Genomic DNA, 15,847 nt, shown 5'->3' with positions numbered 1-15,847 from the left:
TAAATAGAAGGCATTCCAGTATAGCGTGTGACTGACTGCTCTAGGGATACAAATCCAGTGTTCCTGACTATTGAAAGTGGAGCTGAAAAATTACATTGCTGGGTGTTGGAGGAAATCAAATAAAATGGCAGTCCAACAATAGAAATATATGGTTTACTGGTGTTATTCTCCCACCTGTTATGGTGTTTTTCTTGAATGTGATTTTACATCTTATTTAGTATGGCTGTATGGAGCCAGTGTTAAAACATCAACATCTCTTTAACTGTCTTAGTTTGACCATTGATTCAAGATGGATAGAATGAACCAAATACATTTCCAAGTAGATGTTATTGAACACATTCTATTTACATTGTTTTTCCAATTGCCTAATTTGCTTTTCAAAATCCAGCTCAGCTTTTTCCAGTTTTCTTTCATTCCAAACCAAACAAACCCTCCGATCGTAAGATAAGGCAGTATCACTAACGTGCTTTCTGAGGCCCTCAAAGTAAAAGAGCTTGGTAATTTTGCAATGATTCATTGTGAAAGGTATTCACCTTTGCTGCTTGGATTTAAAAAAAAAATAATGTTATCTTTCAGTAACATTTGCAGAACTTATAGTTACAAAAGCAGTTTGCCTAGACCTTGTTCACCAAAATGACTGTTTAAGTTCATTACTCTGTGGCCAGACTTTGGAGCGTGTTTTTCTTTCTTGGTGTCAATGGGAAAAGAATCAAATTCCCTATGTAAAAAATTGAAAACTAGTGTTGCATGTCTAATTTTCTTTAAACAATTTATTTCAGGAGTTTGATTAATCTCAAAGTGTTTAGACACAGGTTGCAATTATGTGGCTGTCATTGGATTACTTTGTCTGCTTCTCAGGGACTTTTGACTCTCTGTTCTATGCTTCTGGGTCACTGCAGTGCTTCTAGCAGTGTTGTAATTTTTTGTGTGCATTAGCAAATCCTTATCTTGCAGTCAACTAGCAGGGACATTGTGACAGAGGACTTAGTGCTTTTAGATTAGAGGATTTTTATTATCTAAAATTAGTAGCTTGCTAGGCATTTTAACATGCAAAGAAGTTAAGTATAGTTAGCAGAGCTTGTAGCACTATTTATTATTAAGGTTGCTCAATGCTTCCCATTTTTAGTTACTTAAAGTTTTGAAAATATTAACAAGAGTAGTTGAGGATTTTATTCATAAAAGTTTAATTCAAAGCAGTGAAACCATTCCATAACCTGGGACAAAGACACTAGAGAAAGTACCACAGTGTGCAGAGACTCAGATTTCCTATGAATAGGAATGGAATTTCTTGAAAGTGGGTGAGATGCAGCAACTCATAAGTAAGACACAAGAATGTGACAGGCATGGGGAGTTAATCTGTCAGGGATTGGAAGGAGAGAAGAAAAACAGTTCATGTTCATTAAGGAAACTTTGTCTAAATCATAAGAAGGCTGAGATTCCTATGCTGTACCACTCTTCATCGCAACTTGTAATATCCTGTCCCTGAAATGCATATTTCATTCTTGTGCAGCAGAATTGCAGTGGTTGTATTTACACAATCAGCTCCCTCTTGTCTGAGATAAAGAGGGATTTGGGCACCCTGTGTAATGAAAATCTCTGATAATGTAGGCCCAGCTAAGAGCATCAAAATCAATGTGTTGCTCAGTCAGTGCTGCAAAGCTGCAAAATGAAGTCCAGTTGCAGGGCTGTACCTCTAGTCACAGGAGACCCTCTTCCACACTGTCTTGCTCCTGGGCTTACCCTGCCATCAGCTCAGCAGTCTTCAGCTGAAGCTAAAAGTCTTCATTGTGTTTGGTCTGTCACCACTCACAATCTCTTTGCTGCTCTCCTTTGCTTTTGGCTGCAGAGAATGGCGCAGGCAGACTTAAACTGCCTAAGATTTCATCTGCAGCTGTACTTGAATGTATCATAAGCTTTTATGGTACCAAAGCTTGTATCCATGAATAACTAAGAGTTGCTTAATTGAATTAGCACCAGCAACAGCTAACTCTTCTGTAGTGGCAGTTTACAAGCACTCATCCTTCCTGCATCATCTGCAGTGATAGAATTTTGTGCTGAGTCTGAAGATTCGTGCTGAACTGCACTGTACTGACTGTAGTTGATAGAATTATTTAATGTACTCAGTTTTTTTAAGTTTTTATTTTATTTAAATAAATAAGTAAATTTAAATAAGTAAATAAAAAAGTAAATAACCAATAAGATACTATGTCAAATTCATATCATTGCTATTATGGATTCATTCTTCTTGTGCATATGCTTTAGAATGAAATTATTACTTCTTTTTTTTCTTCTTGGCAAAGTCCTTGCCTATTTTAACTGAAGACATAGAATTCAGATTGCAAAGTTGATGACCAGCAATTTAAGTTGATTTTAGCTTCATTATTCTGCATGAGTGTCTATAGTTCAGTTGCTGCATGTTAATCTAAACTTGATTTGGGACAGACTTACTGTTTATTCAAGGATTTTTCTGTTGTGCTCATGGGAGCATTTCACAAACAACTAAGAATTAATTTTTGCGTATTCTAGATGGAAGGATATTTTGGCATTTTTTTTTAAGACATGGTGGTATTAAAAGGTATTAAAAATGTTAAATCATTTGGTGTTAATGATTATTTGTCATTAAACTGCAACTGCTGTACATTACCAATGACATTGTCCTGCTGACAGTGGAGCTGTAAAAATATCCATTAATATAGAATTTATTTTCTGAAAAGAGAATAAAACAGAACAAATTTTTTAAAAAAGAGGGAAAAATTCAAAATACTTTGGGGGTTGTGTTAGTAGTATATGCTAGTACTGATTTTAAAAAGCCAAATGTAAAATACTTGGCACTGCAGGACTTTTTTTCCTGTTTTTCAGGTATGGCATTATACATGCTGGTGGCATGGGAAAGTACCTCAGTGACTGGATCCTTGAAGGTGAACCTCCATTTGACCTGATAGAAGTAGATCCAAACCGCTATGGAAAGTGGACCACTACAGAATACACAGCAGCCAAAGCAAGAGAATCTTATGGCTTTAATAACATTGGTAAGATACTTTTAAAAATATATTTATGTCCTGAAGATGAATTCCAGCAAAGCCTGTATCTAGATTTCTCTTCTTATAGATGTGTTTTCTATCTTGGATCATGATCTTAGAATGCCATAGTTTTTGGTGATTTTTAGTTTGTTTTTTTTACCTCCCTCTAGTTGGCTACCCTAAAGAAGAAAGATTTGCTGGGAGACCAACAGAGAGAACCAGTGGGCTGTATAATTTGCTTAAGTCAAAATGTTCAATGGGATTCCATGCAGGATGGGAGCAACCTCATTGGTTCTATAAACTTGGAGATGAGACTGGATACAGGTAAGTGAAATATTAATTTTTTTTCTTCCCCTAAAAAATTGTCATGATAGTAAGAGCCAGTCAATTTAAATTTAATGAGAAGCATGCATTTATCATTCATTTCAGCAACAGGTATATATATTAGATTGATCTTCCATTCATGCTTTTTCCATAGTTTAGAATACATTTTATTCTGATAATGCAGATATTTCAAAACACACATCAAGGTATCTTGTATCTGTTCTAGGTTTAAGATACCAGAAAGCAACCTAGCTCAAGGAAGAGCTTGGAGAACAACTTGTTCATTATAAATTTGTGTTTTTCTCCATCTCTTAGTATTTGATCAGCATCACAGTATAATATTTTCATGAAAATTTTCATTCCTCTCTGTGTAAGTGTCTGGAGAGGAGAAGCACAATCTTCTTTGCTTTTTTCCCCCCTTCTCTATGCCTGCTTGCCTAGTTACCTGCCTGCATCAGGAAGTCTCCAGCAAATAAATATTTTCTGTGGGGATATTTGAGTCTAATCTAAATGAGGCTCATGAAGGAATAAAGAGACACATTTTGCTGTTCAGAAATAAAGCTTTTGACACCTCAAACTTAAATGATTCATTAACAAAGTATGCTGTAATTTACCAATGACAGACCACTACTTATTCTAACATTTGAACAGTTCACAGTTTATTATACGAAGTGGTTGATAGAGTATCAACCCATATCTTTCTGTGTTGTTAAAGGATTTTAATTATTAAGCTGTGTTAGACTAAGGAAAATATTGGGTAAGGTACCTACTTAGGAAAGTCTATATTTTTTGGATGATTATTAAACTGAAAAAAACTGAAGACTACGTTTTGCTGCAAAGAGCACAAAATTTCTAAATTTTGTTTTATGTGTCTAAATGCTCTGTTTCAGACCCAGTTTTCGGCGCACAAATTGGTTTGACCCTGTGGGTCGTGAGTACAAACAAGTTATGGAAAAAGTTGGTGTGATTGACCTGTCACCATTTGGCAAGTTTAAAGTAAAAGGCACAGATTCTGTTAAACTGCTTGATCATCTATTTGCAAATGTTGTTCCAAAGGTAAATGGGACAGTGGTAACTGTTGTAATGTACAGATATGGAAAATTAACCATAATATTATAATAATATTCTTTGGATACCAAATACACAGATCCTTTGGAGAAGTTTCTGTGTCAGATGTATTGCTCTCAGTTAAAAGCACACAAATGGAGTTTATACTAGCCCCACACAGAAGTACCTTTCAGCAGGGATCATTGAATCAGAATGGATGAGGTGGAAGGGTCCTCTGAATATCATCTTGTCCAACCCCCCTGTTGGACAAGCGTTGCCTGGAGTTTGTTGCCTAGGAGTATGTTCAGATGGTTTTTGAATTAACTGGGCAACCGGCTCCTATGCTTAGCCACTTTGTAGTAAAAAAATACTTCGTTATGTCCTCAGACAGCTTCCTGTGTTTCAAATCTTTTTCTAAAAAATGCAAGTGAATCCTACCTGGAATTTTTTTACAGTGGAGTAGCTCGGCAGCTGCCTGCCTAAAATTGTGCTTTATGGTGGCAGCTTTATGCTTTATGAGCACCAGAGCAGAGCTGAGCAGAGCAGAGCACCGGAGTGGAAGAGGCTCTTGCCTGACCACAGTTGAATGAGTTCCCAAGGGAGAAGCTTTGTCTTTTTTTTCAAATGAAACCCATTGTTTTCCTTGACTCAGTATACTGACTCTGCTTCACACCTGGCTGCCTGGTGCAGGCAGGATTGCAAATACTCAGGAGATTCCACTTCACCTTACATATATTGTTTCTTCTCAAGTGTGGCTGTTCACAGATCCTCAGAGTATATTCCTATGCTCAAAAATGGCATACTATCCCAGATTTCTTATTCTTGGTCTTCAGGTTTTAGTCCTGAGTCCTTTTTATTTCCTACTTTGTCAAACACTCTCATATAGTGTCTTTAACTTTAGAGATACACCTCCAGCAAGCAGATTGTTCCTTTCTGAAGTGATCCTGCAGTTGCAGGATGACTTGGGTTGGTCATTTCAGCACAGAATTTCATTAAGTATTTGCAGTAGGTGTCAGTTTTCGTTGCTTCAGACAGCAAAGGGAGAAAACATAGGGAAACAGCAAGTATGCTGAGACTATAGTTTTGAGGATAGATAAGCTCTTCTGAAAGGTTAATGTCAACTCAGTGGGAAGGCACAAGATTGATATCCTAGGAGAAAAAAGAACTTGAATTTCCATCTAGTCATATTTTTTACTGTATTAACTTTGTGGTAACAATTTGAATTGAAAGTTTATCTTCTGTCTAGCTTGGGGTAGAGGCAGAGTAACTGTCAGTGGGCATGGGTAATACTTGCTGAATATGTGGTACAGGGAAGTCAAGATTAAACAGGAAATTATGAGAACAAACCAAGTGCTTTCTACAGAGTTTAATCAGTGATGCTAAGGGAAAGTTAGGTGGCAAAGCAGAAGTTTAGGGGTCCACTTCAAAATCTAGCATTCACAGCTGTTGTTATTTAAGCTGCCTGATTTTTAGCCCCATTCATGCTTGTCTCCATCATAAAATAATCCATTGGAGTTACCAGTGATATTTATATTGCGATTGGATTGAGAGTGACCAGCATCAGGTTCTGAAAATTCAACTGTATGCCTGTAATATGCCAATAACTATGGCAGAATTAATTGATGTAATAAGACCTGAAAAATTATTTTAATATCTGAAATATTTTTCCTTGCTTGGTTCATTGTATGGAATCTGGCTGCTGACTGGGTTATTGACAAGTTTTGGTGAAAGCAGAGTTATTAAAGCAGAGAGATTAAATTCTGCCTCTGTAACCAGGCCAGCACAACAGCTATGGCACATTCACATTTCTGTTTCTATGGGTGATATATGTATGAACTTGTATGTGTTTTATGGTCACTGCTAAGTAACTGTTACTTGAAATTCTGTCTCTAGGGATTGAGTTTCTATACAGAATCTGATTCAAAAGTGCAGAGATATAGATTCATAGTCAGCAACTACAAAAAATAGAAAAGCATTCATAAATCAGGGCCACAAAAGCATAAGCCAGCTCAGTATTTCTCTCCTTATAGTAAGGGGAAAAGCATATGTTATTCTCTGGGGACCTAAAACATGATTCACAGGATTGAAAAAGAATATTCATGTCAATTACATGGAGAATTTTTTATTTAGATGGAAATAAATGTAGCTTAAGAATGCCATAATTAGGAAATATTTAAAAAGGTCTTGATTTATCTTATTTTAAAAATTTCCTTTTTTTCTATAAAGGAAAAAGTGAAGTTTCTATTCTAAAGCTTGAGATTGGCCAGCTGTGTATCTCTCCACTCCTATTACAGCACAGCAGAGCAAACATTAAAAAATTGTTTCTCAAATGAAGACAAATAGCCATATGTTTAAGGATGTTTAAGAATTCAAAGGTTTTATTTCACATTCTTAATAATCACAAATTTTACTCTGTAGGTGGGTTCCACAAATATAAGCCATATGTTAACACCAAGAGGAAAAGTTTATGCTGAGCTAACTGTCTCTCAACTGTTTCCTGGAGAATTCATGCTTGTGACTGGGTCAGGGTCAGAACTCCATGATCTGAGGTTAGTGTATTTTTTAATGCAGTAAGTATATAGTGCTATACAGTCACATTAGTACAGAAAATTTTTTACTAAGTTCCAAATTCTCAATTATTACTCAACACACTTTTAACAAAGTTCACGAGAATTCTACTTATTATTGATTTTAGTTTCTTAGAAACTTGATTGACTTGAATTCTGAAGTATAATTAGTTGGCTATTGGATTATTGCTGATGTAAAAAGATGGAGAACTTGCTAACAGTTATGTAATAGACTTTATTGGAGGTAGTTCTTGTTTTGTTGTTGATCCCATTTGTCTTTGGCATTGCATGATGTAACACAGCATGGCTGTTCCTTTCTAGTGTGTTCTCTTACGCAAAAAAGAAAATTGGCTCTTGACCGGGATGACCCCAGGGGCACTGACCTGGCCCAAACAGATAGGCAGTGTAGTCTTCTTGATGTGTGGTAGTGTCTTATGCTTTGGGCTTTTTTCATAAAGAGGAGGAGAGGAGAGGAGAGGAGAGGAGAGGAGAGGAGAGGAGAGGAGAGGAGAGAAGAGAAGAGAAGAGAAGAGAAGAGAAGAGAAGAGAAGAGAAGAGAAGAGAAGAGAAGAGAAGAGAAGAGAAGAGAAGAGAGCAAGCAGTTGCAGGATGACTTCACTAAATTACTTCTCATAGATGAGCATTGGAATTGAGATTTCTAGTGCTCTTCTTACTGGAGGTTGCTGGCAAGTGAGTTAATCAAAATGAACCAACACATTAAAGATTGAAATTCACTACCCTAACAGGCAAAGAATAATGTACTGTTTCATAACAACCCCACAGGAATCGGTAGGAGCATTGACACATTCAGAAACCAAAGGCAGAGTCAGATCTAATGTATTTAATTCTACAGATTTTCTGCAGTCCTGTTTGGTATTCGCTTAGGCCTGAGATCTTACAATACTACTTCAAAATTCCATAAGATTTTAAAATATAACCATTTTATTTATTTTCTGAGCTTCCTGAAAGGTAATTTGCAGCTGTTGTTTTTGATTAAATCCAAACTGAATTTCCTGCCAATACTTTGAATGCTGTATTCAGGAAGTAACAAACCTACTTGTATGTTTCTGTTGTCACAGACATTTATTTAGAGATTTCTTATGTTCATAGTGTTTATTCCTTACTCTTCCTGTATGTTAACATTTTATTAACACTTCTGGATCCAAGCCCAAATCTGTTGTCATTGTAGGAGGTCACCTCTTTCTTGTATCTTAAAAATACTGTTCTACCCATTTAAATGCTCTTCTTTCCTGGCTGTATCTCAGATGCCTGTGATCCTCTATCAATGTCTCACCAGAAAACTCTGTTTAACATCAACGATGGATTTGTCTGTCTAATGTGGCACATAGTTTTGAGAGTAGAGGACTGGGAGCTGCTGGGGAAATGAACGCTAATAAAAAATAACACCTAATAAAGTCTTACAAAATTCAGGTTTTTTTGTAGGAAGTGTAACATCAGTGTTATGTTTTATATGCAGATGGATAGAAGAGAAAATAACAAGAGGTGGATACAAGGTTGAAATAGAAAACAAGACAGATGAGATGGGAGTACTTAGTGTAGCAGGTCCATATGCACGACAGGTCCTCCAGAAATTGACAAATGAAGACCTAAGTGATGCTTCATTTAAGTTTCTCCAGTGTAGACATCTGAAACTTTCCAATATTGCTGTTACTGCCATTAGGATATCTTACACAGGTAAGCAATGGAAAAAACATACACTTAAGGAAAGAGACAATGAATAAAATAATAAATGTCACTAAAATAATGTTGAAAACTAAGTCTCATCATGTATTCATGAGAACTAGGTTTGCTGCATCTTACACGTAAGTGTGGGAGGCATCACGGTACATTGACTTTCAGATGTGATATGGTCAGGGTCTGTGCTGAGTTTTCCAAAACCTTTTTCTCTAGAAACACCCTGTAGTGTAAATATTTATTTTGCAGAACAAAAGGCCAGTTCTGATAACCTCTTTGGTATTTGCTGCAAAACCAACGTCAAGAATTGTTTTTGGATTACCGTATATTAGTGTTTGTAATGTGCCTTGAAAATGTAACACTGTAGTGCTTAGTATTTGGCTTTCCTGGTTACTTTTTTTCCCCTTTTTACATCAATTTTGAGTGTAATAGATTGAATTGAGAGCTTTCTGAAGCAGCTGGAGTCCTTGCAATTCATATTCTCTTTCTCTTGTCCTAAATATGCTAAATACACACATTCTTATTTACACTCAGTTACATTTGCTGTTCACTTGCCAAGTCATCATCTGTTTAAAATGTCCTTAATTTATCCTTGTGACTTTGTTACATGACCTTTCCTTATGAGTTATTTTGATAGTTTTTTTACCCACAGTTTTCAGTTAACTGTTCAAATTTGAATAATAGTACCACTGCTTAAGATGTAGGGCACAAATCCTCTGGTAGTTCTTGCTGGGAATTAGACTTACTATATGATAGAACTGACCCTAGAGTATGAATGAACACTTACTGCATTGATCTTTACTTTTGACCAAGGACAGGAATATATTTATTAGGATCATTTAACTGAGCTGATTAAAACATTAATCTTTTTTGTGTTACAGGTGAATTGGGCTGGGAGCTCTACCATAGAAAAGAAGATTCTGTACCTCTTTACAGTGCAATCATGGAAGCTGGCCAAAAAGAGGGAATTGATAACTTTGGAACATATGCTCTAAATGCTTTGAGGCTGGAAAAGGGTTTCCGAGCCTGGGGAGCAGAGGTCAGGAAATATAACTTCTTTATTATTTTTTCTGGAAGTTTGGGTTTGTTTGAGTTTCTTTTTTTTTAATGTGTTTTTTTTTTTTTTCTTTTTTTTTTGTTTGTTTTTTTTTTTTTTTTGTGTGTGTGTGTGTGTGTGTGTCTGTGTGTATGTGTGTTGGGTAAGAGGGTAAGAGGTGTTGTGTTGGTGGGGCTTTTTTATTTTATTTTTTTTATTTTGTTATGACTATGCAGTTTTTAGTCATAATTTGCACAGCTGTTATTTGTACCATTTTCTCTGTTTAGTGTGAAAAGAAAATTTTCCTCAAGCAGGAAAAGCTACTTTCTTACTGGTGATTTTTAAAATAGAAACAACTGGTATACTCCATTGAACTGCTGGCAAAGAAACACTTATTTTGATTAATGGATGGTTTTCCTCTTGTGTATAACAAAATTATGAGGGTTTTGCTGAGCTCCAGTGTTTTAAAATCAAAGGTTTGGCTGACAGGTACTCAAAGTGTTTTATTTCTCTAACAACTAGAGACAAAAGAAAGGCTTTTTTTTTCTTTTCTTCATAATGTATTTGGAACTTATTTTCTCCATTCTGTTCCTGCAGAATTTGCTCACTCATAACAAAGAACTACTCAAAGGGCCTAGAGAATTTGGGGGGAATTTCATTTTACCTTGCATTTTTCCTTTGGAAATGAAAGAACTAAGAGGTTGAAACTATGGGAATTTAGGGGTCCTTTTGGTTTGCCCTGTGTTAGTTATTTTCATCCTTTCTTCAAGTGCTGCCTAAGAAATTATTCCCCCTCCACCTAGTGGGAAGGCGGTGAATGAAATTGGCTTTGCGATTTATTTTCCTCTCTGGCTAAGCCACTCTGCTGTGTTGCAAATGATGTGCATACCTCAGTTATGAAGTTCCATTCTGCTTTGATGAAAAATCCTATTTCTTACTTTGCAAAGTGTTTACTTTGCATATGGAAACTTAGATGACCGGTTTACACATCTATATGTCATATTAGGTGTGTTGATACCTTTTCTGAATCCCATGTTGGAAGCTTGCAGTGTATTCAGACAGAAGCTGTGCATGCACAGTGTGGAAGATTTTTCCTCAGGAGTAAATTGAAAGATGTGTAGAATGAATAATGCCTAATCCAAAAGTTATGATGGTCCATAATGTATGGATGGTGAATTTATATCATTTAACAGATGAACTGTGACACTAATCCCTTGGAAGCTGGACTGGAGTATTTTGTAAAGCTAAACAAGGTATGTCTTACTATTTTCAAAGTGTTTTATTATTTCCAAGATTATTCCTTAAGTGTTTGAACATGAAAAATTCCATTAGCTGAAAAATAAAATAGATTTAGTAAATAAACGATACAACTACAATTATAATTACTTTATAAGTAGCAATTTGTTTAAAAAAATATTCCCCACATTCATTGCTATCAAAATTATACATTAGATGAGCAATTTCCAAATGCTATATGTTGTCTATGTGAAAAATAACTCTTTGTAATTTATTTTCAGAGAGAAATTTTAGTCATGTACTTTTGTAACCATATAGTGTGTATGTAAAGCACCTGCAGATCTGGTCCAGCAGGGTGGCCTACAGCTGGCTAATCCACAGGTGCCCAGATAGTTATGGATAGCTCCACTGGAGAAACAGGAGGATGCTCAGGCTGCTGTATTCCATGAGGGTTTTATTGTAGGAGAGGCAGAGGGTGAGGGAGGTGGGAGAGGTGCAGGGAGACAACCACTCGGAAGGGAAGCAGACTCTGAGAGCCCCGAGGGAAGGCGGGGCTAGGGTATATAACAGTGGAGGGGTAGGAGTGGTCGGGGTACAAATGAACCAATAGGGGAAAGGCTAAGGGGAGGAACAAGGATGGGGTGACATACACAGAACCAATGGAGAGAGGGAAAAGGAGTGGCTTTACAGAAAGAACCAATAGGGGTAACAAGAGCAATGAACTTTCTGGAACAGGGGAGTAGACCAACTGTTGGCTGACATAGAGCAGGGAGGGCATAACATCTGATGGATAAGTTCACTTATACTTGTGTAACCTTCCAGGGCAGCCCAGGGGTCCCTCCCACATCTCCCCCTTTTCTGTTAATTAAATAAACATTCCCTAAAGTTTTAACTAAAGTCTTCTTAAAGATGGTTAAAGCAAGGGAAATAATAAAAATTATAATCAAAATCCAACATAGTCCTTTTAAGATCGGAACCACCCACCCAGGGACACCCCATTGCGTGAGCAGTCTATTCACCGTGTCCACAGCCCGGGTCTCTGTTTTGAGATCTTTAACTTGTGCTTGGATCTGCTGGATGTTTGCTTGGATGGATGTGCTTCTTGATGACAGGTTGAAGCAGCACATCCCTTCGAAATCCTCACAACTGTGGCCATGGGCGAGCAGTAAGAAGTCTATTGCTGCTCTATTTTGCAGCGTGGCATGTCTGGTGATTTCTTCATCCGCCAGCAGGTCTGACGGGGCGGCGGACGTTGCGTTGGCCTACTTACTTAGCCAACACCCCAGGTGAGAAATCTCACTGAGGGCCTTTGCTGCCACATACCATGGTAGAAAGATGGATGCAGCAACCCTCTTGCTCTTGCCCCAGTCATAAATTTCTGAGTTGCATTTGGATTGGATTCACCATAGGATCGTTTTTGGCGAGCCAATTGACTTTCTTTCTTCCAATCTAAAATTTGGGTCTTGTTGGGTGTCAACGTGGTAAGTTTGCCAAGGCTACAGGAACCCCCTTTGGTCTTGGAGGGGATCCCAGCCCATACTCTGTCCCCGCAGATCAGAAATACTCCCCTGGGGAGCTCCTTTGGATATGGGTAGGACTTGGACCATATGATGCTTGTATAATTGCACCAGTCATCATTATACCTTTTGTCAATTAGAGATATATCTCTGAGGGTGTCTCAATGGTTTGCCTGTGGTGCCTTATAATAAAATCAAATGCAAAAATAGGCTCTTGTGGACCCCAGTAGCTCCAATTCCTGGGGTTCCTGTGGTGCATGCGGAAGGGTCCTCACCCACCCAAGCCAGGAGCCCGCTGGGTTGCGTTTCATCCCTGCATAGGGATAATCATTTTTGGACAGGGGGACTCCCACCAGACACGTAGACAATGGGTTGTCTATATTGCCCATGGCCATACAGAAGTGGTCTTGTCTGATGGATTTCGCCAGCGTGGCCCACACATTTTCTTTGGGCTGTGGGACAATTCAGCTCCTTGCCACTTGAAGCCATACAACAATGGTAATTATGGTCACAACAATCAGACAGCTGTGGGGTGTCTTGACTGGTGCCATCTGGGTGTTTGTTGTTTCAGTGGTTCTGGTATAACAATAAAACAAAACATGTATTAATGGAAGTGTTTTTAATTTCCTTCCCTCCTTTCTCCCCCCCTTTATTAAAGATTATAAAATAAATTAAAACTGTGGGCTAGGGATAAAGGGTAGAAGGTCGAGGGAAGTGGTAAGAGGGAAAAGGAGGATAAGTCGGAGGGGAAGGGGTAGCAAGAATTGCATCTCTAATGATTGGTAAGTATCGCTGGGTGATCAGCACGCAGGCAATGAGATCAGGTGGTGCAGTTTTCTTTCTCTTGCGTCGTCTCCACGCGACCAAGGTGTCTGGCTGAGTTGGCTGAGACGTTTCAGGAGCATGGTTTGGGGGTGTGTCGTCCATGGGCGTGATGTCCAGATAGGGTTTGATGAATTTTCCAGGAATCCACTTGGGACCCTGCTCAGTGGAGACACATACATACCCTCTTCCCCAAGTTAGTAATGGGTATGGACCTCGAATATTTTTTGACTCTGGATCTCTGATGAGCACCAGAGGCCTTTCCTTTAAGACTGCTCTGGTGTTATTATAGAAGTGTCTTAAGATGGGGGGGTTCGGCTCTCTATCAGAGCAGTTCATAAAGTTGTACACATATATGGCTTTGCACAGTCTCTCAACTGGGGTCATTAACAAGGTAGGATTATGCTACTGTTCTATAAGTTTCTTAATTTCTTTATGGGATCTTTCCACTACAGATTGGCCTGTAGGATTGAGTGGGATGCCGGTGGTGTGGGCAATCGCCCCTTGTTGTAAGAATTCCCGAAACTGCTTGGATTATACCCCGGACCATTATCAGTTTTTAACGCTTTTGGCACGCCCAGGGAGGCGAAGGCCATATAAAAATGCTTGATGATGTCTTTTGCCTTCTCCCCAGTGTGCAGGGAGGTGAATATAGCTCCTGAGAATGCATCAACAGACATGTGGATGTACTTTAGATGTCCAAATGGCGCATAATGTGTGATGTCAGATTGCCAGAGTTCTAGAGCTCCCAGTCCTCTAGGGTTGACCCCTGTTGCTACAGATGGAAAGGCAAAGGACTGGCAATTGGGGCAGGTGGAAATTATGGCTCTGGCTTGCTCTCGCAATATCTTAAATTGTCGGGAGAGCGCTGGCATGTTTTGGTGGTAAAAAGCATGGCTAAGCTGTTCTTGTTGGAAAATATCCAGTAAAGTAGGTCTGTCGGGTGACATTTGTGTTATCATGGCTAATAAGTCCGTCCGCCTTTCGGTTGCCCTCAGCAATATAGCCTGGTAAATCAGTGTAGGACCGGACATACATAATATGGAAAGGCTGCTCCCTGTGGGAGATCAGCCAAATTAACTCTGAGAGCAAGCTAAATAATTTTTTGTTCTGAATTTCTTTGAGCAGAGCATGTTCTGCTCGCTCTGCTATCCTGGTGACATAAGCTGAATCTGTTACATTGATTACATTGTTAGATTGAATGGTTGTTGAAATTTTTTGAATGCTCTCACGACTGCAGCAAGTTCTGCTATCTGGGGGGGAACCCTCAACTATCTGGACATCAGACTCCCACTTCTGACTGTCCAGGTCCTTCCAGGTGATCACTGATTTATGGGATTTACCTGATCCATCAGTGAACACCGTGAGAGCGTTCTTGATAGGGGTTTTGCTTTTGAATGTCTTTGGAGCCAAATGTAAAGTGTCCTTGAACAATTTATGTTTTGGATAGTGAATCGAAATCTGTCCGGGATAGCTATCAATTGCTATCCCGGATATCCCGGGATAGCTATCAATTGCAATTTGTAAATTCTCGTTTGTTTGCAGTGATGAATCCAATTGTTCCAAATTGCATCCTGCGAGGGTCCGAAGGCGGAAACGGGCCTTTGTGATTAATTTAGCCATGAGCTCAGTGGGGGTGGACACTGTTTTGCTGGGTTGATGGGGAAGGAACAACCACTCAATGATAATGAGTGGGTCCTTTTGACTAGTGTCCCATTGGAATAAGAGACTGTGGAAGTGAGGACACTTACCCAGGACGCAGAACTCAATGGGAAGGGACTGAGCCACATGATGTGCTTGGCGGTGTTTCAGTGCGTCCGTGACTCTCTCCAGGGGTCGGTGTGCGTCTGTTGTCAACTGACGTGGAGAAGCTAGGTCGCCGTCTCTCCTAAGGAGATTGAAAAGGGGTGCCAGCTTCTCAGTGGTGAGTCCCAGGAGAGGTCGGATCCATGTGATGGTCACGCAGTGTTCGTGGGTCCTCCCTGATGGTGAGGGTTTGGGGCGCGACGGTCCGTCCCGTGATAAGGAACCCTAGGTATTTCCACGGTGATGACATTTGGATCTTCTCTTTGGCAATTTGGAATCCTGTTGACTCGATGGCACAAATTGTCTTTGCGAGAGCTGCTTTTAAGTATGTCTCTGTGGCAGCACAAACACAGAGACATGTAATGTAAAATAACAGCTTCTGGGAAGGTTTTTCTCATGGGTGACAAAACTTGTGCCACAAAGGTTTGGCAGAGCACTGGGGAATTTTTCATTCCCTGAGGCAAAGTGGTCCATTGATATCTTTTAAATGGTTCGCTACGATTGATGGAGGGCACTGAAAATGCGAACCTAGGGGCATCTCTGGGGAATAATGGGATGTTAAAGAAGCAGTCCTTGATGTCAATGACTGCGAGCTGCCAATCTCTGGGAAGCATAGAGGGAGAGGGAAGGCCAGGCTGAAGGAGGCCCATGTCTTCTATGACGTCATTGACCCTACAGAGATCTTGGAGCACGCACCACCTGTCTTTGCCAGGTTTTTTAATCACAAAGACAGGTGTGTTCCAGGGACTGGTGGAGGGTATTAAATGTCCCAGGCAC

At 39.2% G+C, this 15,847-nt stretch overlaps 1 protein-coding gene across 2 annotated transcripts in view; it reads left to right on the top strand.

Annotated features, from left to right (window-relative positions):
• DMGDH (dimethylglycine dehydrogenase) overlaps nt 1-15,847 on the top strand; it is a 47,103-nt gene that overhangs the window by 18,163 nt on the left and 13,093 nt on the right. For both annotated transcript variants that reach the window (XM_054003310.1, XM_054003309.1), the window contains exons 8-14: nt 2,860-3,029; nt 3,191-3,344; nt 4,235-4,400; nt 6,810-6,940; nt 8,436-8,653; nt 9,535-9,692; nt 10,883-10,942. In XM_054003310.1, the coding sequence (XP_053859285.1) occupies nt 2,860-3,029; nt 3,191-3,344; nt 4,235-4,400; nt 6,810-6,940; nt 8,436-8,653; nt 9,535-9,692; nt 10,883-10,942 (1,057 nt within the window). The remainder of the gene's footprint in view (nt 1-2,859; nt 3,030-3,190; nt 3,345-4,234; nt 4,401-6,809; nt 6,941-8,435; nt 8,654-9,534; nt 9,693-10,882; nt 10,943-15,847) is intronic.

Source organism: Vidua macroura, chromosome Z (genome assembly GCF_024509145.1).
Source record: "Vidua macroura isolate BioBank_ID:100142 chromosome Z, ASM2450914v1, whole genome shotgun sequence".
Classification (NCBI taxonomy): Eukaryota; Metazoa; Chordata; class Aves; order Passeriformes; family Viduidae; genus Vidua; species Vidua macroura.
Note: the sequence above shows the minus strand (reverse complement) of the source record. Positions and strands in the feature narration are given on the sequence as shown.